At 41.8% G+C, this 26,967-nt stretch overlaps 2 protein-coding genes across 3 annotated transcripts; one reads left to right on the plus strand and one right to left on the minus strand.

Annotated features, from left to right (window-relative positions):
• The first annotated feature begins 279 nt into the window (after positions 1–279).
• LOC129813181 (ankyrin repeat domain-containing protein 66) lies at positions 280–5,021 on the plus strand. 2 transcript variants are annotated; one of them, XM_055865450.1, is made up of 3 exons: positions 280–419; positions 821–1,049; positions 4,925–5,021. In XM_055865450.1, exons 1-3 carry the CDS (start codon positions 281–283, stop codon positions 5,019–5,021), a joined length of 465 nt encoding a protein of 154 aa, XP_055721425.1. In that variant the 5' UTR covers position 280. The 2 variants fall into 2 exon arrangements, 1 of the variants encoding a protein (XP_055721425.1); XR_008753127.1 differs by lacking the exon at positions 4,925–5,021 and having other exon boundaries at positions 330–419; positions 807–910.
• adgrf3a (adhesion G protein-coupled receptor F3a) lies at positions 4,244–23,621 on the minus strand. Its single transcript, XM_055865422.1, has 14 exons — positions 23,246–23,621; positions 22,836–22,991; positions 22,540–22,646; positions 22,239–22,297; positions 22,029–22,150; positions 15,925–16,140; positions 15,235–15,489; positions 14,953–15,093; positions 12,736–12,920; positions 8,072–8,266; positions 6,592–7,914; positions 6,096–6,137; positions 5,660–5,695; positions 4,244–5,565 (listed from the first exon to the last, which is right to left on the minus strand). The coding sequence occupies exons 1-14, from the start codon at positions 23,352–23,354 to the stop codon at positions 5,506–5,508; spliced, it is 3,006 nt and encodes a 1,001-aa protein (XP_055721397.1). The 5' UTR covers positions 23,355–23,621; the 3' UTR covers positions 4,244–5,505.
• Between the last annotated feature and the right edge of the window lie 3,346 nt (positions 23,622–26,967).

Raw genomic sequence — 26,967 nt, forward strand, 5'->3', positions numbered from 1 at the left:
GAGGTGCAAGTGCACACCTCAGGAAGTATGAACGAATTGGGAATTGAGCTAATGTGTAAAACTCCACCCAGTCCACCAGTGGGCAAACATACTTCCTGGTTCATTCTTGTCCCTAGATGCTGATCATGGGTCAGTTTTGCATTTCCCCACTAAGGGTTGGGGGAGGGGAAGCTGATGCTAGATCTGTTCCTAGGGGAAATTCACCCTGGAGCTGTAAGACAACCCCTTTTGTGTTGTTGAATGTTGCTTGGCAACCTCTTTTTTTCCAATCATGTTAGAAATGACAGAGTTGCACCAGGCAGCTGCTGCTGGAGACTTTGATCTAGTGGAGGAGATTCTGAACAAGAAGAAATGTAACCCCAATCACAGAGACATAGACTGGAACTACAAGACACCGCTTCACTGGGCAGCAGCCAAAGGTAGTTGTCTTTAGGTTTGTGTCCATTAAACAAGAGGGCTGCATTCAGCAGGGTAAAATGTTGTGGAACTTTCAGCTAGAAATATATTATAGAACAAACATATAGAACAAACATGCCTCTCTGACATGTAGAATAAGGAATCACATGGGTTCTGTTTGACATGTCTATTTGCAACGTTTGCCTACTGAAGACGTTTGCCTATTCGTTTACCTATTCCCTATATAGTGCACTTCTTTTGAACACATTTTTGCACTATTTAAGGAATGGGGTGCCATTTGGGGACACCATTTATCAAATCCTGTTTATTATGAACTGCATTGTGACTCTGCATTGTGACTCATTGTGACATTGTGACTTATTTTTTAAATACGTTATTGTCACATTTAGTCCCTGTTTCCCAGGACAGACAGAGACTGTTAGAATTCTGGTGGAGCACGGAGCCAGAGCCTGCCTGAGAACTGATAGTGGATGGACACCTGCCCACTTTGCAGCCGAGGCTGGGAGACTTGGAGTGCTGCGCCTGCTCCACTCACTACACGCCCCCATAGACAAAGAGGACTTCTCTGGTGACAAACCAGTCAGAATAGCAGAAGTCTATGGACATAGTGACTGTGTTCGATTTCTTGAAAGGTATGTATTGTCAGTGGTGAAAAAAGTACCCAATTGTCATACTTGAGTAAAAGTAAAGATACCTTTTAAATAGAAAATGACATAAGTAAAAGTGAAAGTCACCCAGTAAAATACTATGTGAGTAAAAGTCTAAAGTATTTGGTTTCAAATATACTTAAGTATCGAAAGTAAATGTAATTGCAAAAATATACTTAAGTATCAAAAGTACAAGTAAAAGTATAAATCATTTCAAATTGCTTATATTAAGCAAACTTTTCTTGTTCTTTAATTGACACACTATATTACACATTATTTTCTTGTTCTTTAATTTACAAACTACATTACACATTATTTTCTTTAGGAATGTAGTGAAGTAAAAGTTGTCAAAAATATAAATAGTAAAGTAATGTACAGATACCTCCAAAAACTACTGAAGTAGTACTGTAAAGTATTTTACACCACTGTATTTCGTATATTTATAGTATAATATTTCAGTGATTTTAAAAATATATATTTTTTATTTTACTCTGCTCTGACATGCAAACTTTACTGTTGTGGTTAATTGATTCTAGTCTACTAAACATTTGGGTAATGAATTGTGATTGATATAAGAATAACTTTCCCTCTTAACAGACTTCTTTAAGTGTAGTTTAAGTACAGTAAACTGCTCCACAGCTTCATCTCTATTATGTCTGAGGGGATATGTGTGATGTAGTACATGTGATTATCTATTTCTGCATCATGCACAAAAATATGATTTAGATTCACTGCTTTATTTGAATGATGTGTGAGGGGATCAATGGCCGTGTCCGAATACCGTAGGTCTACTTGTGTTCTTAGTAGTAGGCATTTTGGGTATATACGAAAAAAACGTGAATAGTCAAATGTGAAATTCAGTAGGCTTTAAATGCCAGGATGTCATACTCTTTTCGGCTTTGCATCTAGTCAGGGACGGACTTAGTGATTTGGAGGCTCCAGACAGAGGCCAGTATGAGACCCCCCTCAACTGTAAAAATGTTTTACCTTTTATTAATGTGAACCAGTCATGTTTTCATCTGACGATTCCCTTCAAAAAGTAGGGTACCTTTGCATGTTCATCCCAAAATAATTCCGGCATTTGAACTGTGTACACGACAGTTTTGCTTTAATTCAGTTTTGCTTTAATTCCAGCGCTTGACTTGGGATGAAAGCAGTGCAGGAGCGGTCTTTTTTCCCCAAGTCGGTCCATTAGACAGAAATTCCCAAATGACATTATGCTATAGTTATGCCATACCTGATTATTCTCTGTTAAGGTTTCATACACATTTTGACGACTTCCCATGACTTTTAACCAAATTTCCATGACCAATAATTGGTGGCATCTATCTACCCTACATGAAAGTCTGCATAAATGTGGTATTGACACTAGAAGGCTGCTGCTCTCTGTTCCCATGTAGACCTACTATCTCCTGCTATTGTGCCCTTGATCAAGGCACTTAAGCCCCCACAAAGTAAAATAATTGCACTGTTAGGCTACTTTATAAAACATGTGGTCAACCCTCCATCTGGAGAGAGACAGGGAGTGCAGGCTTTTGATCCAGCCCTGAAACACACCAGAGTCTGCCTATCAAGGTCCTGTCGATCAGCTGATGTTTAGGCTACAGTGTGGTGTGTTCGAGTGGGGCTTATCAAGGTCCTGTCGCGCAGCTGATGTTTAGGCTACAGTGTGGTGTGTTCGAGCGAGGCTTATCAAGGTCCTGTCGATCAGCTGATGTTGAGGCTACAGTGTGGTGTGTTCGAGCGGGGCCTATCAAGGTCCTGTCAATCAGCTGATGTTTAGGCTACAGTGTGGTGTGTTCGAGCGGGGCTTATCAAGGTCCTGTCAATCAGCTGATGTTTAGGCTACAGTGTGGTGTGTTCGAGCGGGGCTTATCAAGGTCCTGTCGATCAGCTGATGTTTACCTCTATTTCGGTCCTCCTGGAGGACGGTTGGCCACCCTTGACATAAAATATTGCAACATTACAACCAAATACGTCTTTATAAAATGATTCCCTCATTCAATGAATCAGGGATAAAATGGATAAGGTAGTCTACAACCGTATAAGGCTAAAATATTCACATTTCAGGGGAGATCTATGCATAGCATGGAAGCTATTTGTCAATGAGGCAATGTTTTGGAAAAATTACGTTCTCGGAATTATACTGATAATAAATGCAACATGCAACAATTTGAAAGATTTTACTGAGATAACAGTTCATAAGGAAATCAGTCAATTGAAAAACAGTCATTAGGCCCGAATCTATGGATTTCACATGACTGGGAATACAGATACAGTATGCATCTGTTGGTCACAGATACCTTAAAAAAAAGGTAGGGCATGGATCAGAAAACCAGTCCGTATATTATGTGACCACCATTTGCCTCATGCAGTGCAACACATCTCCTTCGCATAGAGTTGATCAGGCTGTTGATTGTGGCCTATGAAATGTTGTCCCACTCCTCTTCAATGGCTGTGCGAAGTTGCTGATATTGGCGAGAACTGGAACACGCTGTCGTACACGTCGATCCAGAGCATCCCAAACATGCTCAATAAGTGACATGTCTGGTGAGTATGCAGGCCATGAAAGAACTGGGACATTTTCAGCTTCCAGGAATTGTGTACAGATCCTTGCAACATGGGCCTGTGCATTATCATACTGAAACATGGGGTGATTGCAGTGGATGAATGACACAAAGGGCTTCGGGATCTTGTCACGGTATCTCTGCATTCAAATTGCCATAGATAAAATGCATTTGTGTTCGTTGTTTATGACTGCCCATACCATAACCCCACCATGGGCAACTCTGTTCACTATGTTGACATCAGCAAACTACTCACCCACACACGCTATCAGAGAGGGTGCATAAAAAAACAAGTTTAGTGTGGAATTACCTGTATGCTTTTTTTTTTAAACATAGAAATGCATCATTCACATCCATTCATTTTTCGGCTCCGTACTGGGTTACTGTCAGACGAGTACCGTGACACTTGTTGGGTCATATTAGTGTGCAGCCCAAACGCTACAGACGTTTGAGAGAAGATCCATTTTCGGGATGTCTCTTGGTTGAACACCACTGTCGCTCTGCTACCTTCCACCACAAATGCGAAAGGCCGACATTGGCGCATCATAGACATTAAAGTGGCGGATACCGTGGATTGAGACACAGCCAATACAAAAAAAACATATCTCTTGCTTAACAGATGGATTTAAAAAATATTTATTGCAGCTGATAATCAGATGAGGTAATGATGCTTTCAAAACAACACGGAAAAAACTAGGTCAAATCATGACGTCTGATTTTCAGGTTGGAGCTCTAGAAAGAGGCCTGAGTTCCCGACTTGGAATTCCGAGTTGGATGACCATTCAAAAAGATCTTTCCCAGTCGGAGCTCATTCTTTTTTTCTCCAGTTGTCTTTACTTGAATGCACTGAAGTTGGTTGTCAGAGATTTCCGAGTTGTTTTGAAAGCGGTATAAGAGGACGCGCTGAACAAAAATTAACTAATGAATAAACTAATGTCAGGAAGCAATGCAATTACGCATTAGATGACGCATTCTCAGTAAGGGTAAGTGTGTATAGTAGCCTATGTTAATATTTGTTGTTTACTGCATAAATGTTTACTAAACAGTATGTTCTAAATCCTATGTAGTATGATTAGTACACATGTGCACTTTTAGTCGGTAGCCTAGTAGGCAAGACCGATTTCGGACACGGCCATCATTGTAGATTCCCAAATTGAACCCTATTCCCTTCCCTGGGCTCTGGTCAAAAGTAGTGCACTTTGTAAGGAGTAGGGTTACATTTAGGGTGCAAACCCATGTGTGTTATGTGCAGTAGGTTACTTCCTTAATGTGATTGTCTGCATCATATTTCAGTGCAGAGCCAGAGTGCAGGGCCTACCGCCAGATGGCAGTGTTAAACAGTTTTCCCTTGGACGACACGGACAAGGAATGGGAGGAGCAGAGAAGATAGGAACTAAACAGGACTGCAAAACAAGGGATTACCACACATCCTTAACAAAAACATTATTGGGAAAACAGCTAATATAGTTTACCCAAACCAATTTTTAAAATGTTACACCATCAAGCACTAGTGGCATTTGGCAGAAAAATACAGACATTACATACATTTCACTGGCCATACAGTATGAAAAACTATTCTGGACACTTACGATAGAAACAAGTGTAGGTTACACATTATGCAATTCATTTTCCAAATGATTCATTCCTATTATGTAATTTTCCATTCTACATAACATCTAATATATAGGCTATATTACAACAGAAAAATAAGGCTACAATTATAATAAATGATACATGTATGACACTGCACATACTTTCTCAGTGTCAGAATTTCAGTTGATTAGTATTGGGTTTAATTTGGATATAAACTAAGCCTAGATGAATAAACAGTATAGGTATAAAATGTATCTAAAAAAAGAAACGGCATTAAAATATCATTTCGTCTTCATCGTGGATGCCAGTTTGGAACTTTGACTCACTGCTGATTGTACCTGCTGGTGAAGAGTGAAATAGATAAATAATCAATTAGCTATGACATTACATCCAGTTGGTTTAGACCAATAAATAAATTGTGATTTGTGAACTTACTTTTAGGTTGAAATATTTCAGTAGTGCAACACGAATCTGTTTGGAAGGAATAAAAAAAAAAATGATTGGGTTTTTGTTTTGCTACATATTTCAGTCTCATTCATCAGGTATTGTTGCCTGGTTACCCATCAACATCACTCCAGCCAAACGCCACACCCACTAATGTTTCTTCCCCAACCGAGTGGGTGCGTTCAGTTTGATTAAACTTTTGCTAGGTTGTGTAAACAGTTTGCACTGAATGACACGTTTTCCCAAATGTTCTCGAACTGACTGAGGTATGTTTTCTCTGTTTGGTGGGTGCGGTGTGGCTTGAAGCAATAAATGATAGATTTACAGGCCAGCAGCCATGCTGACAGCGTTTCCCAACCCACAACCCAATAAATGATTTGATATTGAGATAAAAACAGCTGTATTGGACCTTTTTTCAGTAGCTTACCGGTTTTTCTCCAAAATATGCAGTGAGTAGAATGAAGAGACCCTGTAAGAGCATAAAAACAACATTAAAACCTTGTGACCTGAAGAAGGAAAAGATGTCACGTCTACTCCTGCTCCTCCCCTCCTGCATTAGACGTTGCCGGTTTACTAACCGTTGGTCTTGGCAACCATTCATTACTCACACCTGCGCCTCATCAGGCACACCTCGATCTTATCACTTCCCTGATTACACCCCCTATATATAGCGCTCTGTTGGTTTTTCCCATCAGGCATTATTGTCTCTGTTTCCATGTTCAGATGCATTCCTTGTTTTTGTATCTGTACGTTTATATTAAACTCTGCACCTGCTTCCTAACTCCCTGTGTCTACATTACAAAAGACAATTACAGGGTTTGATCAAAAGACAATTGTATATTAGTCAGTGTTGCATTCAATTCCCTTCTAACACAGTTGACTGAATTGAAATGGAATTGACCCAACCCTAATCTCAGTCGTACCTGGAATGCGTTCAGCAGAGTGAAGGCATAGTTCACCAGGTAGGCTATAGGTCCTGTGGTGATGTCAAATATCAAAACACAAAATCCAAAAATCCATGTCCCTCCAAAGATTGGGGTTAGGAGGATAACCGCTTTTAGGATACCTTTGGCCACTTCTTTTTCATCCTTAGTGTTGACTTCAAGACTTGGTCTCAGGAGCCTTATGATAACTACTAGCATGCAGAACACATTGACTACTACAATAGTGCCAACAGGCAGAATGAACGCAAAGATGGAGCCCTTTAAAGAACCTTCATAAACCAGCCAACAAGTCTCCCTGGTATAGTAGTAATCCTTCTGGCCACTGTTGTAGGTGATAAATGTAATGAAAACAATTAACAGTGGACAGCAATAGCCAACAAAAAAGCACAGTCCCAAGCAAAACTTCTTGCTCATCTGATGGAACACAAATATCATCTGTTGGAGAACCATGATACTCAGGCACAACATCCAGAAGAACATGGACAGGTAGCATAAATGCTTAACTACCACGAAAATCTGACACCAATTCTCTGGGATGTTTTTGGGGAAAGCTGAGGCGAGAAAGCTACAGTCGGCTATCAGTAAACACAGGCAGATGTTAATGTGGGCTGTGTGGCGACAATACGACACGCTGGACTTGACAACAGATTTCCACACAATACATTCTATCACTAGACAGGAGAGAAGTGAGACAATTGAGACGCCCAAGCCCACATAGGTTATCTCCTTCATATAGGGAAGATTATCTGGTTTCTTTGACATGAGGGTGGTGAACGAGGATAAGTGGGTGCATTCGCAATGGTTTTCGTTATCAGGACCACTCCATTTACAACCTTCATCAGACCATTGGCTTTTTGTAAAATCCCAATATACACACTGTATCTTGTGGTTGCGGGGCCTTTCACGGATCAACTGGAAGTCTATTGAGATATCTGCAGATCCTTGACCAATGCTAGTGGACACCACAATGCTGTTTGGATCAGCGTCTGTTTGTTGCGGCTTTGGTAGATAGTGATTGAGAGATTTAAAACCTATAGTTTTAACCATAATGGAGCTAGTCCTCATGATTACGGTGACATTGAAAACTTTGTTCACACAATGTTTCTCCGGCTGAGGTTCACAGCCATTCAACTCTATGTTTGTGTGTTGGTATGTGTTATTCTCGACATCTGACTGTTCAACCAGGCCCTCAACAGAAATCAGATATCTTTCAGCCATGGATATGTTGGCCTGGTCAGGTTTAGAAATCCATGACTTTTCAAGACTGCTATCCAAAAGATTGCTGGATGATATTAGAGCATCCTGAAAAAGGGGGGGGGGGGGGAGTCATATTTTAGTCGATAATTATGATATATTTTTTTTACATTTCTGTTTACTTAATCTTTTGTTATTATAAATCGTACATAGTGAAGAACAGATAAATAACATTCTGGTAAAGATGATTATGGATTATACTTACTTGTAGTTGAGCCTTATTCAGTGTGTAATTTGTTAGAGATGCGTTGATTGCGTTGTTCATGGTGAAGAGTATGGACACAGAAGCATTCACATTAGCATACGTGTTGATGGATTCTGAATTATCGGTGGAAAACTTCAGACGTGAAAATATGTTCGCAGAATTTGTTTCAACTGACCCAAGTCCTATTCCAAGGTTCTGTAATGACAGAAGGAAAATGCATACAAAAACTACAGTTTAGAGCAGTTTAGAATAAACTATAATAACAAAAAGTAATTTAAATGACAACACGGCCACCCCGCCACTTGTTTTGGGAAACAGCTGAGGGATGGGGCTGGAAAAAGGTAACCACTCTGAATAAGATCAAAATTATAGTTTTAACCATGTTTTGAAGCTAGTGTTTGTTTACAAATACATTGTTTACGAACAATGGAATAAAAAACAAGATAATATATTGTGGGTACAGCAGTTGAACTAAGCTCATGAGGCATTTTAAGTTCTATTATTCTAGAATGCATGGATCTACGGGTCGATCCACCAATGCAGTGCCTTTTGAGAAGTGTAATTCAGTCCCCCCCCCAAAAATGTTTGATTTCCCCTAATTTTAACATTCGGTCATAAAGAGCACATGTTCAACTTCAGGAAAAAAAGGTTTTCCCCATCTCCAGACGTAAAAAAGAGACTATGTAAGTGCATAATAGGTGCCAAGTAAAGTAAGAGTTGACCATAACAGGGTTGACGATTTCATTTTAAATCAGCCATAAATCAATCCACTTCTGACAACAGGGAATGGTGATTTAATTATTCACAAAAAAACGTTTCTAGCCTTTCTTATCTATAAATAAATAAATAAATAAATAAATGATCATCTTCAGAAATCACTTTGTCAAAGCAACAAAATAACATTACAGTGATGGTGAAAATTTGGAGACATTTTGGGGTGAAGTGGGTTAACACTAGAAGCTCCGATACCAGTCATTTTGACTGCATATTAATTCATTTAAAATGGAAATATATTTTAATGTCCCACTTTGCCCTTGACTTGTCATAAATAAGTATATTTAACACTTATGATTATTATAATTTCACAAGCATAATTCCTGTTATAAGCAGTTTTAAGTTACTGCTATATTAAAGTAGTATAGTATCACAGAAGATATTGTGAGGTTTCACTAACCTTTGCCAAATAACTCTTAAAATGTAAGAGATTAGCTTTATTTGAAAATATCACTTTTACCAAGAATAACCGCGGTTCCTTTGTGCTCTACACATGAGCACACTGCAGCAGATCGCTTACAGTAACATAAACTTATCAAATGCTACTGTTTTTTAAATACTTTTTTTCTTCTTCGTATTCTGTTACCCAAGACCTTCATAAATAAACACAAGGATAATTTTTCTGATAGCATTTATGAAATGTATTTATTAGACTGTTAGAACGTTGCAGTCAAAATGGCTGCTCATTGGCGTATTAAGGGGGTAGTGAGGCCCAGCTGTTTAAGTGTTAAAATCTTCCTAGAAGGCACAGAGGTTGTGCGGAGGGATGCTGAATTTTGTCGCTTCAGCAAGTTTTATGCATATTAAAAATCATAATTTATAGAATTATTCATATGGTTTATATTAAAGGGATTTTAAAATTCAATATTGGTTGTGGTATCCCAGGTGGTCTACCCCGGGGGATGGTAATAGAGGGGAGGTACGTGAGGCGACGTTGGCTCTCTCTGCTGGGCATATGGGAGGTGGGCACCCCGACACGGACAGCTAAGTGGAGGTAATTAGAGGAAAGTTGCAACCAGGCGTGGAGGCTAAATAAAAGGAGCACGATTGCACACCGTGGGAGAGAAGGGATAGAGACGGACACCAGTTAAGAGAGAGAAGAAAGACAGAGCAAAACCTTAGTTATTTATTTTCTGTCTTAGTAAAGTAGTTTTTTCGGACAAAAACCTCCCTGTCTCTGTGTCAATCTCTGCAACGCTCAACCCAACACCCCTCGGGTTACCACATATGGTGGAGAATGCGGGTAACTCAATAGATTTGGGTGCCGTGGGGTCGAGTGTGTGGAGATTACCATGGAGGAGCTGGTGACTCAGTTCATCCTCAGCCAGCAGAAGCAACAAGCTCTCCAGGAGCAAGCGTTGGAGGAGCAGCTCCAACAGAACCGCAGACTGGTAGCTGAGGTAGCCCAGTTGAAGGTTGGGTGGGCTCAGGAGTCTGGCCCGAATCAGTTCCTGGTTCAGTTAAGGGAGGAAGATGACGTGGAGTCGTATCTGTGCACCTTCGAGAAGACGGCACAGAGGGAAGGATGGCCCAAGCCCCAATGGGCCAGCGTGTTGTCACCCTACCTCTCTGGGAAGGCCCAGAAGGCCTACTTTAATTTGAACACTGACCAGGCCGCGAATTATGAGGGACTCAAACGGGAGATACTAAGCCGTTATGGGTTCAATCTCGCACGCCGTGCACAACTGGTCCACGACTGGGCCTTTGACCCCACCCTGTCCCCCCGTGCGCAGATGAGCGACCTGGTGCAGCTGACCATGGGCTGGCTACTGACGGAAGTACCGTCCCTCCCGATGCTTGACAAACTCGTCCTGGATAAATACCTTCGGGCCCAGCCCTACGAGATGAAGAACACGGTGAGCATGCAGCACCCCCAGAGCCTGAAGGAATTGCTGACAGTGGTGGAATGCTTCAATAAGACCCTGAAACAGATGCTGAACAAGGTCATCGGGAGGAACTGGGACCAGCTGCTGCCACACCTGATGTTTTCAGTTCGCGAGGTACTCCAAGCATCCACGGGGTTCTCCCCCTTTGAGCTCCTGTATGGCCGTCAGCCCCGCAGGCTGCTGGATCTAGCCAAGGAGGTCTGGGAAGAGCAGACGACCCTCCCTTCGCAGCGTCGTAGAACATGTGGAGGAGATGAGGGAGAGGATGACGGCGATTTGGCCTGTGGTGAGAGAGCACATGGCCCAGGCGCAACGTGCCCAGGAGCATGTCTACAACCAGGGGGCCCAACCACGAGAGTTCCAACCCGGTGAGAAGGTCTTGGTGCTGATCCCTACCACGGAGAGTAAATTCCTGGCTACGTGGCATCGTTGAGCGGGTAGGTGACGTCAACTATAAGGTCCGCCAACCGAGGTGGAGAAAACGCCTCCAGCTTTACCATGTGAATTTACTGAAGAAATGGCATGCACGCGAGGCGCTGTGCGTAACGTGGACCCGGCCACGGCAGGGCCCGCCCTCGGTCGAAGTGGCAATGGGGGAAGATCTCAGCCCGACCCAACGACAGGAGCTCAGAGAGTTGGTCCAGCGGAATACGGCCGTGTTCTCCGAGGTGCCGGGGCGCACGGACCTCGTGGAACATTAGATCCACACCCTTCCGGGAGAAAAAGTGCATAAACGGCCATACCGGATACCAGAAGCCCAGAGGGTGGCTGTCCAGCGGGACGTGATGGCAATGTTAGAAATGGGGGTACTGGAGGAGTCACACAGTGAGTGGTCTAGCCCCATAGTGCTGGTTCCAAAACCGGACAGAACCGTCCGCTTCTGTAATGACTTCAGGGGCCTGTACGAGGTCAGTAAGTTTGATGCCTACCCCATGCCCCGGGTGGACGAACTGATCGACCATTTGGGGACGGCGAGATACGTCAGCACCTTGGATCTGACGAAGGGGTATTGGCAGGTGCCACTGGCAGCGGCCTCCCGGGAGAAGACTGCCTTCTCCACCCCGGGGGGGCTATACCACTACCGAGTTCTGCCTTTCGGGCTCCACGGGGCACCAGCGACATTTCAGCGACTCATGGACCGAGTCCTGAGGCCGCACAGTGAGTACGCAGCGGCTTATCTGGACGACATAATTGTGCACAGTGACAATTGGGAGTCACATCTGTGTAAGTTACAGGCCGTGGTTAATGCGCTAAGGGATGCAGGTCTGACCGCGAACCCCCACAAGTGCAAGCTGGGCTACGTCGATGTGGAGTACCTGGGATATGGAGGGAGGGGAGGGGAAATGTGAAACCCCAAGAAAAAGAAATCGCTGAAGTCCCCTGAACCAAGAGGCAGGGGGGGTGGGGGGTGGGTTGTATCCCAGGAGGTCTACCCCTGGGGATGGTAATAGAGGGGAGGTACGTGAGGCAACGTTGGCTCCCTCTGCTGGGAATACGGGAGCTGGGCACCCCGACACGGACAGCTAAGTGGAGGTAATTAGAGGAAAGTGCCAACCAGCCGTGGAGGCTAAATAAAAGGAGCACGATGGCACACCGCGGGAGAGAGACGGACACCAGTTAAGAGAGAGAAGAAAGACCGAGCAAAACCTAAGTTATTTCTTTGATATATTTATTTTCTGTCTTATTAAAGTAGTTTTTTCGGTCTAAAACCTCCCTGTCTCTGTGTCAATCTCTGCACGCTCAACCCAACACCCCTCGGTTTACCACATGATGCACAACTTCTACTTAAAATATAAAAAGCCACTTTTCGTGGAACGACCCATGATATATAATTAATTTAAATGTCCCTTCAAAAAGGATTATTTTTAATACTTGTGAATCAATTAGGATGATTAGTTTTAATACCTGTGACTCAATTAGGATGATTAGTTTTAATACATGTGACTCAATTAGGATGATTAGTTTTAATACCTGTGACTCAATTAGGATGATTAGTTTTAATACCTGTGAATCAATTAGGATGTCATGTAGATCTACATTCACACAGTTAGATTTTTCCTCCTCCCAAACTCCATCACTGGAACACTGTCTCTGGGTTTTTCCAACACCATTTTTACACTTCAGCACCGCCGTAAAGTTAGCCTTTGCGTTTGACCAGGCACCTTCAGCAGGACAAAATTTTGAATTGCCTGTGGAAATAAACAAAATATTTGACAATAAGTAAGAAATAGATATTCAAGACAAATTTTCACCATTTAGATATAAAAAATATATTTTTTAACCCTTATTTTACCAGTTAAGTTGACTGAGAACACATTGTCATTTACCACAACAACCTGGAAAATCGTTACAGGGGAGAGGAGGGGGATGAATGAGCCAATTGTAAACTGGGGATTATTAGGTGACCATGATGGTATGAGGGCCAGATTAGGAATTTATCCAGGACACCGGGGTTAACAACCCTACTCGTACGATAAGTGTCATGGGATCTTTAGTGACCACAGAGAGTCAGTACACCCGTTTTAACGTCCCATCCGAAAGACGGCACCCTACACAGGGCAATGTCCCCAATCACTGCCCTGGGGCATTGGGGTATTTATTTTAGACCAGAGGAAAGGTTGCCTCCTACTGACCCTCCAACACTACTTCCAGCAGCATCTGGTCTCCCATCCAGGGACCAACCCTGCTTAGTTTCAGAAGTTCAAGACAATGGTTGAGTTCCAGGTCGACTACATTGAAGCTGCCTGCCAGATCTCACAATACCTGGATAGGATGATAACCACATCACATGATATAGCAATCTGATACCTGGATAGGATGATAACCACATCATATGATATAGTAATCTGATACCTGGATAGGATGATAACCACATCATATGATATAGCAATCTGATACCTGGATAGGATGATAACCACATCATATGATATAGCAATCTGATACCTGGATAGGATGATAACCACATCATATGATATAGCAATCTGATACCTGGATAGGATGATAACCACATCATATGATATAGTAATCTGATACCTGGATAGGATGATAACCACATCATATGATATAGTAATCTGATACCTGGATAGGATGATAACCACATCATATGATATAGTAATCTGATACCTGGATAGGATGATAACCACATCATATGATATAGTAATCTGATACCTGGATAGGATGATAACCACATCATATGATATAGCAATCTGATGCCAAAACTGAAGTTGATGACGTGTCACACAACCCATGGTTGATGCAATGCAACGTCTGTAATGAAGTCGTCTTGGAACTCACCCAAGAATTAAAAAATGATACTATACTGAACAAAAATATAAAGTTAACATGTAAAGTGTTGGTCCCATGTTTCATGAGCTGAAATAAAATATCCCCAAATGTTTCCATATGCACAAAAAACTTTTTCTCTCAAATTGTGTGTACAAATTTCCTTACATCCCTGTTAATTAACATTTCTGCTTGCCAAGATAATCCATCCACCTGACAGTTGTGGCATATCAAGAAGATGATTAAGCAGCATGAACATTACACAGGTGCACCTTGTGCTGGGAACAACAAAAGGCCACTAAAAAATGTGCAGTTTTGCCACAGATGTCTCAAGATTTAAGGGAGCATTCAATTGGCATGCTGATTGCAGTAATGTCCATGAGAGCTGTTGCAAGAGAATTTAAAGTTAATTGCTCTACCATAAGCCGCCTCCAACGTCGTTTTAGAGAATTTGGCAGTGCGTCCAACCTGCCTCACAACCGCAGACCACGTGTAAGCACGCCAGCCCAGGACCTCCACATCCAGCTTCTTTACCTGTGGGATTGTCTGAGACCAGCCACCCAGACCGCTGATGAAACTGAGGAATATTTCTGTCTGATTGGCTGGGCCAGCTCCCAAGTGGGTGGCCCTGTTCCATCACAGGTCACCCACTGCCCAGTCATGTGAAATCCATAGATAGGGCCTAATACTTTTATTTCAATTAACTGATTTCCTTATATGAACTGTAACTCAATAAAATGTTTGAAATTGTTCCATGTTGCATTTTAATATTTTTGTTCAGTATATTTATCTTAGATTTCACTGAAATTATGCTTGCGTTTGTTACCCATTCCAAGAAGATTGGGGTATGCCGCTGAATGTTATTGTACCATTTTAGAGCATAATTGTTCATATGGCAGAATACACTGTTCATGCTGGATAATGGTACTGAAAACCTACTGTAGATAACAGGGATATTGACAGTAGCATTTTTCTCTTGGGACAGGATGTTCATAAATGTACATGTTACATCTGGCTCTTGTAAACTGTTGCAGCTGACAGTCGTATCAATCCTGTAAATTATGGCATTACCGGTAACATCTGTGGAGGGATAAATTACAAGATATAACTGTCAAATGGGTTCAACTGTACTCCTAATTGCATGTTAATAGCAACCGTTATAACATACAGTCTTAAACATAGCGTATTAACATGTGAGGACCATGAAGTGCAGAAGATTACCTTTTTGTTCATTTAATTTCGTTTCAGTGTTGGTGTAATTCCATGTCACGGTGTAGTTTTCAGTGGTATTCTTAATTTCACATTGAACTCTGACGAAGACTCTATCATTTGGATTATATTTATTGTAACAGTCTGGAAATTGAGGCGTGCTACTAATGTCAATTTGTGGCAGGAGAGCTATGTCTAATGTTGCACTGGCTCTGTGGTTTATGGTCACATTGGAAGATTTTGGATTGAATGCACACGTGTACAGCCCTGCAGTTAAATGAAAATGAAAAGAGAAACACGTTTTACTGTTATATCTTACAATGAGTTAGTCTGCGTGACTCAAGACCACGTTAGCTCACTGACTTAAAGCCTAGGCATTAGTTATGGGAGCAAGCACAAGTCCTCAGCCGACTCACTCATCATAAGAGTGCAATTCACCCAACGAATTCCACTTCACAAACCGTAGGCCTATATCTGCACAGACCTTTTAGCACAAAAACTATGAAAATGTAATGAATATGAGCAAATAACAAATGTGTCCCAAATAGCAACCTTTACCTTTGTACAGTGCACTACTTATGACCAGATCCTATAGGTAATAACATGCCATTTGGAACACACCCACTGTCTAATTGGCCCTGTGACCTGTCCTATCATCTTCTACTACACCATACACCATACACATTAACAGATAACACATACCTTCCCAGATCTCCGTTGCCTGTCTGAGGAGAATTGTAGTCTTCCTACTAGTGGATATCACTGTAGCATCAGTACCTGTTGTTACATTAAATGATTTACTATCACTCCTTTCCAAAACCCATTTAATTGGTTTCATGTCCTCCTTGGTTTGACAGAGAATTGTCTGGATAGAATCATATTTTACCGGGCCTTCTGGGACTGTGATCTCAACAACACCTGTCAGAGAAAGGTACACAGAACATTTAGTAGCTTCTCACCTCTCCACCATCCTAGCGGATATGTGGTGAGCTGTGCATCACCACAGGGTGCTACTACACATTGGTGGTGGACGAGGTGAGTTTCCCCCCTTTTCTGTGTAACGCTCTTTGAGCTCTGGAAAAAGAGCTTTAGAAATGGTTTTAAGTTTTATCAGTCGTATGTTCAAGATACACATTGTATACACCGTTAAATGAAATGCTTTCTTGCAGGTTCCTTCTGGACAATGCAACAACAATAAGAAATAACAAAATATAATACGAAGACAAAGAAAAAGGATCAGTAGAATAGAATAAACAATTTAGCATAAAAATAATACAGGAGCAGTATGCCTTTGTTAAACTTGGCCCTGTGTATCCCTCCCTGTGTCCCTACTAGCTTGGCCTGCTTAGCTTCCACTGTGAGGGCGCTAATGCATCCCCCTCTCCACCCTCCATTTCTCAATAAATCACTTTGAGACGATACACCAGAAGAAGAAAATAAAATAAGAAAACAAACCACGACTGATAAATGTTAACTTTTTAGAAATAGCATTTCCAAAATAAACCCTCAAAACAATTCAACAACTATTATTGTCAGAGGTTGCGCTCAACCCAACCTGCCTCGAGCCGCCCAGGATGGCATGGAGCAGAGCGCACCCACAAACTACAAGGTCAGTAGGCCCCACAGCCTATGCTGTCTCCAGCAGATCTTTAGACCCATCCGACTTGAAAAAAAAAGGTACAAAAAATAAACATATAGCATTCACTAAATAAACAAAAACAGGTTATGTGTTTCAGGTAATAGCCCGTACATCCCTTCATTACAACTCTAAGTAAATTCTCTGTCATGCAAAAAAATAAAATAATCAAGATGCAGAAAGAACAAGACAGAAGGAACAAAATATATAGGCCTACAGTGCATTCGGAAAGTATTCAGACCCCTTGATTTTTTTCACGTTGTTACGTTACAGCCTTATTCTAAAATGTATTAAATAAAAACATTTCCTCAGAAATCTACACACAAGACCCTATAATGACAAAGTTTAAACAGGTTTTTTGAAAGACAAAAAAAAGTATAATTTAAAAAAAATTGAAATATCTTATTTACATAAGTATTCAGACCTTTTGCTATGAGACTCCAAATTGAGCTCAGGTGAATCCTGTTTCCATTGATCATCCTTGAGATGTTTCTACAACTTGATTGGAGTCCACCTGTGGTATATTCAATTGATTGGACATGATTTGGAAAGGCACACACCTGTCTATATAAGGTCCTAAAGTTGACAGTGCATGTCAGAGCAAAAACCAAGCCATGAGGCAAAAGGAATTGTCTGCAGAGCTCAGAGACAGGATTGTGTATAGGCACAGATCTGGGGAAGGGTACCAAAAATATTCTGCAGCATTGAAGGTCCCCAAAAACACAGTGGCCTCCATCATTCTTAAATGGAAGAAGTTTGGAACCACCAAGACTCTTCCTAGAGCTGGCCACCTAGCCAAACTGAGCAATCGGGGGAGAAGGGTCTTGATCTGGGAGGTGACCAAGAACCTGATGGTCACTCTGACAAAGCTCTAGAGTTCCTCTGTGGAGATGGGAGAACCTTCCAGACGGACAACCATCTCTGCAGCACGCCACCAATCAGGCCTTTATGGTAGAGTGGTGAGACGGAAGCCACTCCTCAGTAAAAGAAACATGACAGCCCGCTTGGAGTTTGCCCACCTAAAGACTGGCACAAGACTCTCAGACCATGAGAAACAAGATTGTCTGGTCTGATGAAACCAAGATTGAACTTTGCCCTGAATGCCAAGCGTCACATCTGTAGGAAACCAGGCATCGCTCAGCACCTGGCCAATACCATTCCTACAGTGAAGCATGGTGGTGGCAGCATCATGCTGTGGGGATGTTGTTCAGCGGCAGGGACTGGCAGAATAGTCAGGATCGAGGGAAAGATTATTATTATATATATTTTTACCTTTATTTAACTAGGCAAGTCAGTTAAGAACAAATTATTATTTACAATGACGGCCTACCCCGGCCAAACCCTCCCTTAACCCAGACGACGCTGGGCCAATTGTGCGCCACCCTATGGGACTCCCAATCACAGCCAGTTGTGGTACAGCCTGGTATCGAACCAGGGTCTGTAGTGACACCTCTAGCACTGCAATGCATTGCCTTAGACTGCTGGAGCCCAAGACAAACGGAGTAAATTACAGAGAGATCCTTGATGAAAACCTGCTCCAGAGCTTTCAGGGCCTCAGACTGGGGCGAAGGTTCACCTTCCAACAGAACAACGACCCTAAGCACACAGCCAAGACAACGCAGGAGTGGCTTCGGGAAAAGTCTCTGAATGTCCTTGAGTGGCCCACCCAGGGCCCAGACATGAACACGATCTAACATCTCCGGAGAGACCTGAAAATAGCTGTTCAGCGACACTCCCCATCCAACCTGACAGAGCTTGAAAGGATCTGCAGAGAAGAATGGGAGAAACTTCCCAAATACATATCAAATAAAACTTTATTTGTCACATGCGCCGAATACAACAAGTGTAGACCTTACCGTGAAATGCTTACTTACAAGCCCTTAACCAACAGTGCAGTTCAAGAAGAGTTAAGAAAAAATTGACCAAATAAACTAAAGTAAAAAATAAAACAATTATAAAAAGTAACACAGTAACATAACAATAACAAGGCTGTATACCGAGTCAGTGTGCGGGGGGGGGGGGGGGGCATTTGATTAATTGTTCAGCAGTCTTATGGCTTGGGGGTAGAAGCTGTTAAGGAGCCTTTTGGTCCTAGACTTGGCGCTCCAGTACTGCTTGCCGTGCGATAGCAGAGAGAGTCTATGACTTGGGTGACTAGAGTCTCTGACAATTGTATGGCCTTTCCTCTGACACCTCCTATTATATAGATCTTGGATGGCAGGAAGCTTGGCTCCAGTGATGTACTGGGCCGTACGCACTACCATCTGTAGCGCCTTACGGTCAGATGCCGAGCAGTTGCCATACCAGGCGGTGATGCAACCGGTCAGGATGCTCTCAATTGTGCAGCTGTAGAACTTTTTGAGGATCTGGGGACCCATGCCAAATCTTTTCAGTCTCGAGAGGGGGAAAAGGTTTTGTTGTGCCCTCTTCAAGACTGTCTTGTTGTGTTTGGACAATGATAGTTCATTGGTGATGTGGACATCAACGAACTTATAACTCTCGACCCGCTCCACTACAGCCCCGTTGATGTTAATGGGGGCCTGTTTGACCCGCCTTTTCCTGTAGTCCACGATCAGCTCCGTTGTCTTGCTCACATTGAGGGAGGGGTTGTTGTCCTGGCACCACACTGCCAGGTCTCTGACCTCCCTATAGGCTGTCTCATCGTTGTCGGTGATCAGGCCTACCACTGTTGTGTCGTCAGCAAACTTAATAATAGTGCTGGAGTCGTGTTTGGCCATGCAGTCGTGGGTGAACAGAGAGTACAGGAGGGGACTAAGTATACACCCCTGAGAGGCCCCAGTGTTGAGGATCAGCGTGGCAGACGTGTTGTTGCCTACCCTTACCACCTGGGGGCGGCCTGTCAGGAAGTACAGGATCCAATTGCAGAGGGAGGTGTTCAGTCCCAGGGTCCTTAGCTTAGTGATGAGCTTTGTGGCCACTATGGACTGGCCACCCCTCATAGCCTGGTTCCTCTCTAGGTTTCTTCCTAGGTCTTGGCCTTTCTAGGGAGTTTTTCCTAGTCACCGTGCTTCTACACCTGCATTGCTTGCTGTTTGGGGTTTTAGGCTGGGTTTCTGTACAGCACTTTGAGATATCAGCTGATGTACGAAGGGCTATATAAATACATTTGATTTGATTTGATTTGATATGGTGTTGAACGCTGATCTGTAGTCAATGAACAGCATTCTCACATAGGTGTTATTTTTGTCCATGTGGGAAAGGGCAGTGTAGATTCAGATTGCATCATCTGTGGATCTGTTGGGGCGGTATGCGAATTGGAGTGGGTCTAGGGTATCTGGGAAGATGCTGTTGATGTGAACCATGACCAGCCTTTCAAAGCACTTCATGGCTACCGACGTGAGTGCTATGGGGTGATAATCATTTAGGCAGGTTACCTTTGCTTCCTTTGGCACAGGGACTATGGTGGTGTGCTTGAAACATGTAAGTATTACAGACAGTCAGGGAGAGATTGAAGATGTCAGTGAATACACTTGCTAGTTGGTCCGCGCATGCTTTGAGTACACGTCCTGGTAATCCATCTGGCCCTGCGGCTTTGTGAATGTTGACCTGTTTAAAGGTCTTGCTCACATCGGCTACCAAGAGCGGTATCACACAGTCATCCAGGACAGCTGGTGCTCTAGTGCATGCTTCAGTGTTGCTTGCCTCGAAGCGAGCATAAAAGGCATTTAGCTCGTCTGGGCAGCTTGCTTCTGGATTTCCCTTTGTAGTCAGTAATAGTTTTCAAGCCCTGCCACATCCGACGAGCATCAGAGCTGGTGTAGTAGGATTCAATCTTCATCCTATTTTGACACTTTGCTTGTTTGATGGTTCGTCTGAGGGCATAGCGATATTTCTTAGAAGCATCCGGATTAGTGTCCCACTCCTTGAAAGCGGCAGCTCTAGCCTTTAGCTCGATGCGGATATTGCCTGTAATCCATGGCTTCTGGTTGGGATATGTATGTACGGTCTCTGTGGGGACAATGTTGTCGATGCACTTATTGATGAAGCCGTTGACTGAGGTGGTATACTCCTCAATGCCATTGGATGAATCCCGGAACATATTCCAGTCTGTGCAAGCAAAGCAGTCCTGTTGCATAGCATCCACGTCATCTGACCACTTCCGTATTGAGCGCGTCACTGGTACTTCCTGCTTTAGTTTTTGCTTGTAAGCAGGAATCAGGAGGATAGAATTATGGTCAGATTTTCCAAATGGAGGGCGGGAGGATGGCTTTGTATGCATCTCTGTGTGTGGGGTAAAGGTGGCCTAGTTATTTTTTCCTCTGGTTGCTCATGTGGCATGCTGGTAAAAATTTTGTACAACTGATTTAAGTTAGCCTGCATTAAAGTCCCCGGCCACTAGGAGCACCGCTTCTGGTTGAGCATTTTCTTGTTTGCTTATGGCCTTATAGAGTTGGCTGAGTGCAATCTTAGTGCCAGCATCGGTCTGTGGTGGTAAATAGATGGCTACGAATAATATAGATGAGAACTCTCTTAGTAGATAGTGTGGTCTACATCTTATTATAAGGTACTCTACCTCAGTCAAGCAATACTTTAAGACTTCTTTAATATTAGACATTGTGTGCGAAGCTTGTAGCGTCATACCCAAGAAGACTTGAGGCTGTAATCGCAGCCAAAGGTGCTTCAACAAAGTACTGAGTAATGTGATATTTCAGTTGGTTTTTTTATGTATACATTTGCAACAATTTCTAAAAACCTGTTTTTGCTTTGTCATTATGGTGTATTGTGTGTAGATTGATGAGGGGGGAAAGCAATTTAATCAATTTTAGAATGAGGCTATAACGTAACAAAATCTTGAAAAAGTGAAGAGGTCTGAATACTTTCATTATGCCCTGTATCAAGCATCCCAGAGTAGGAATGCTGATCTAGGATCAGGTCCCCTTGTCCATATAATATGATTTATTCACTCTGTTCATACAGTCAGACCAATTCTAATATTTTGTCACTAATTGGTTCATTTGATCAATCAGATTAGCTCTTTTGCCACTAATTGGGCAATTTGAGAAACAAGGTCAGAATTGGCTGCCTGTGTAAATAAATACAGCCATTGTGATCTAAAAGGCCATACTGATCCTAAATCAGCACTCATACTGTGAGATGCTTGATACATATGGCCCCCGATGTAGCTAGCCCCTGATTTAGATAGACATACCTTCTGTGTCAAGCGAGAACGTAGAATTCAGTGCTTTTTCCAATTCTGCTGTTTTGCTTGCAAGGTCATCAGCTGAAATGTTGTTGAGGTTCATTTCAAAAGCAATGTTGACACTACCACGACTTAAAGCAAAAACAAGGGACAAGATCAGGTCTACTGTATGTCGATCCCCCCAAAAATGTAACATAATTTGTAAACAAGCTGAATTACCTGAACCCTGTGATGTATATGTCGTCAAATGAATTCAATGTACTGTACACCCTTTTCAGCTAAAAGGGAAAAGAGTGGTTTGCATATACAAAACTAATTAAGAATGATCATGCACATAGATCTGTGAAGAGTATATTGTCAACATAGTTTAATATGGTATTTGCAAAATATATCTAAATAATATATCTCCCTCTAAAATAAAGTTCCTGTTTTCATTCTGTGTGTGTCATTAGAACATTGTAGTAACCCATTCCCATATTATAAACATTTTTTATATTTACAGTGTAAATTTGACACATACCTGAGGCAATAATTCGTCATGCAACTTTTTATATTCCATAGAATTTGGATTGCTGTAACTTTCAAAATATACCTTTCCAGCTATGTTAAGTTTTCCAATGACAGTAACTGTGAATAAAAGAGATCATTCTTTGCAATGTGTACTGGGCCTTTTGCATACTGTCTTTGAAGTGGCTTGTGGAAAATGCAAACTGTTGACAGACTGGTATGTTTGATTATATAAATTTTTTGGGATTCACTCTCAAACACACACGCCCCCCCCCCCCACACACACACACACACACACATACATAATACCTCTTGTTTCAGGGAGACACATTGGTTTTGTTTTTATGCTTTCAAATGTGCAGTTTTGTTGTTTACAACAGTTAGGTGAAGACTGACACACTGCAACACTCCAGATATGCCCTGGTCTGCATGTGCACTGAGTGTTGTTTCGAAGAGGGGCACAATCTGTTGAAATAATTTCAATACATAATTTTAGCCATATTTACCCCAAAATAAATCCAATAGAAATCAAATGAAAATGAAGGGAACACAATGTGGAGGCACATATATAGAGTTTGCTTTATATAGGCCTATACTGAATAGACACTGGGTTAGACTTGTGTGTGTTTTTACAGTAGGTTTACTAATGCAATGTTTTCCATGTTAGAGTATTTGATAGTACATTAGTAAACCAGCTACAGTATTGCATACATATTTACCTGTTGTAACTTTAAGGGTGTCAACACTCACAGGATTGTCCATTTTAAAAGATTTGAGTATTCCATCAATAATGTCTTCCGGTATGGACGCCTCAGTCCTCAGTACCATATAGTAGACTTTTGTTGAGTTGCCTGAAACATGCAAAACACCATGCAAAACATACTTTAGAAATAGAGTATGTAAAGTTTGAAGTACTGTACAAGGAATTCAGAGTAAGAGCGGGCATGCAAATGATAAATTGTCAGATGCTCACTGTTTACCCATACCTCTATCAGCAGCACTACGTCATGATTATGGAATCCTGTCACATTACTGTGTTAGCTAGATGGCAGGGTTGGGGTCAATTTAATTTATATTCAGTCAAATGCTTCCTGAATTAACTGAATCTAAACGGAATTGACCCCAACAACCCTTGTGGCACCTTCATTTCTGGATTGCTTCCAGACAATAAATTATGTCCCAGATGATACTTGGAGCCTAGCCCCCTACAACCAGACTGATCTGACAAGCTCGGGAGATCAGTCTGGATGTAGGAGGCTACCTGCAGCTATCCCTTGCTGAAAGTAGTGCACAAAAGGGAATAGGGTTAGGGTAGTGGGCCAAAAGGGAATAGGATTAGGGTAGTGGGCCAAAAGGGAATAGGACTAGGGTAGTGGACCAAAATGGAATAGGATTAGGGTAGTGGACCAAAAGGGAATAGGATTAGGGTAGTGGACCAAAAGGGAATAGGGTTAGGGTAGTGGGCCAAACGGGAATAGGACTAGGGTAGTGGACCAAAAGGGAATAGGATTAGGGTAGTGGACCAAAAGGGAATAGGATTATGGTAGTGGACTAAAAGGGAATAGGATTAGCGTAGTGGACCAAAAGGGAATAGGGTTAGGGTAGTGGGCCAAAAGGGAATAGGACTAGGGTAGTGGACCAAAAGGGAATAGGATTAGGGTAGTGGACCAAAAGGGAATAGGGTTAGGGTAGTGGGCCAAAAGGGAATAGGGCTAGGGTAGTGGACCAAAAGGGAATAGGATTAGGGTAGTGGACCAAAAGGGAATAGGATTAGGGTAGTGGACTAAAAGGGAATAGGATTAGGGTAGTGGACTAAAAGGGAATAGGATTAGGGTAGTGGACCAAAAGGGAATAGGACTAGGGTAGTGGACCAAAAGGGAATAGGACTAGGGTAGTGGACCAAAAGGGAATAGGATTAGGGTAGTGGACCAAAAGGGAATAGGACTAGGGTAGTGGACCAAAAGAGAATAGGATTAGGGTAGTGGACCAAAAGAGAATAGGATTAGGGTAGTGGACCAAAAGAGAATAGGATTAGGGTAGTGGACCAAAAGGGAATAGGGTTAGGGTAGTGGACCAAAAGGGAATAGGATTAGGGTAGTGGACCAAAAGGACATAGTCTTCAAAATAGGGAAAAATGTAAATGAGCTTACCATTTCCAGAGACCTGAGCAACAGCAACAAAAACACATCACATTATTACTCAAGTACATGTTCAGCAGGAACAAACCAGAAAGATACATTATACAATTATTATGGAATCGGGCCCATTTTCAAGTTTGTAATTAAGTATTTGGTTTGCTACAAACATATAGCTGAAATCTTGACCAACCTTGTTGCAAGTTAGTCCTAGAAAATATAAAAGAAGTAAAGTCTTCATTTTGTAACCTTCAGATGGAGACAGAGATAGAAATGGCAGTTGGTGTACAGCAGAAACACAGTTGGAAGTCATTTACATTCCATCCCAACAAGATAACGGTCAGTGGAACTGTCAATACTTGGATAAACCCATGTTCACTTGGGAGTTGTTTTTCACTGGTGTTACATTGAATAAATAAAGTAACACATGAACACAAAAAATTGTTGACAGACTTACTGGTATAACAAATGTTTGATTATTTACCCATTTTGGAATACACACACACACACACACACACACACACACACACACACACACACACACACACACACACACACACACACACACACAATTAACATCCCCAAATATGAAGAGCCATATATTTTAATCTGGACCTAATCATGAAATGGAATGAGTTATTATTCACAGGGTTAATAAAGACACAATGGGTTTCAATGTCCTACTGTTCAATGGTCCATTCATTAAAATGGAGGTTAATATCCCCACATAATTAAATAGAGGGGAAATTCCAGCATTATGGACATTACATTTGTATGCAAAATCACAAATGTAATGTCTCACAGAATTAAACGTTTTATGTGTGTGTCTATAGTACCCCCTGGGGTGAGTGTATACCAGTGGAGGCAGGTGGGAGGACCTATAGGGATACAGCTCCATCTGTTTGATGTGTTTGATACCGTTCCATTAATTCCATTCCACATATTACAATGAGTCCTATAGCTACTCCCACCAGCTTCCACTGGTATACCCTGTATATGCCCCAAAAAGTGGATTACTAAATATTGGCATGCTGGAGAAATAAAGCTAATAAGTGTTATGGATGTTAGATGAAATGAGACTGAACACAAGTCTGTGAGTTTGTAAGTTTTAGGTCAAAACATGGATTGCCTTTTTGGAAGGAAAGGCTTAGCTGAACACAAAAGCGATCATTTTGAAGACTGACATTACCATCATAACTTTAGAGAGGAAAAACAACAGTTATGGTTGTTATGGAGTCTGAAATAGACATTCAAATCTGAAAGATTTCTTAATCAAAATCTATCATAACATATTTGTTGTCATTTGGAATGTTTTAAAAGGTCAGTAGAATGCATAATACTTTAGTACTGCTTTTACAGGCAGCCTGAATAGTACACAAGGCCAGGCACCACACCCTAACAGTTTATATTATTTTGTATATTTAAACATATAAAACTTAACCTTTACCAGTTGAATGTGGACGCAAATATGAGATGTTTTTGTATAACAATTTTTTTGAAATATTTTAACAAAATATGCAAATGAAAAATGAGACAACATACATTGGCCTATACTTTGGACTCTGAATGAAGTCAGTATATTTTGGGCGGCTACAGGACTATTCACATAGTATACTGTTAATAAACAGTACTACAATGCCCATGTATGAGAAATGCATTTCAGCATATACAGAACCAGTCAAACGTTTGGATAGGATCACCACTAAGTACATTCAATGGTTTTTCTTTATTTTTACTATTTTCTACATTGTATAATAATAGTGAAGACATCAAAACTATGATATAACACATATGGAATGATGTAGTAACCAAAAAAGTGTTAAACGAATCAAAATATATTTTATATTTGAGATTCTTCAAAGAGCCACCTTTGGCTTGTTGACAGCGCTTTGCACACGCTTGGCATTCTCTCAACCAGATTCACCTGGAATGCTTTTCCAACAGTCTTGAAGGAGTTATATGCTGAGCACTTGTTGGCTGCTTTTCCTTCACTCTGTGGTCCAACTCATCCCATCTCAATTGGGTTGAGGTCGGGTGATTGTGGAGGCCAGGTCATCGGATGCAGCACTCCATCACTCTGCTTCTTGGTCAAATAACCCTTACACAGCCTGGAGGTGTGTTGGGTCATTGTACTGTTGAAAAACAAATGATGGTACCACTAAGCACAAACCAGATAGGATGGCGTATCGCTGCAGAATACTATGGTAACCATGCTGGTTAGATGTGGCTTGAATTCTAAATAAACCAACACTGTTTGTAACAACTGCAGTTGTTTCTAATCTTCAATTGTATCTTTAACTTGTGAC

Source organism: Salvelinus fontinalis, chromosome 16 (assembly GCF_029448725.1).
Source record: "Salvelinus fontinalis isolate EN_2023a chromosome 16, ASM2944872v1, whole genome shotgun sequence".
Classification (NCBI taxonomy): Eukaryota; Metazoa; Chordata; class Actinopteri; order Salmoniformes; family Salmonidae; genus Salvelinus; species Salvelinus fontinalis.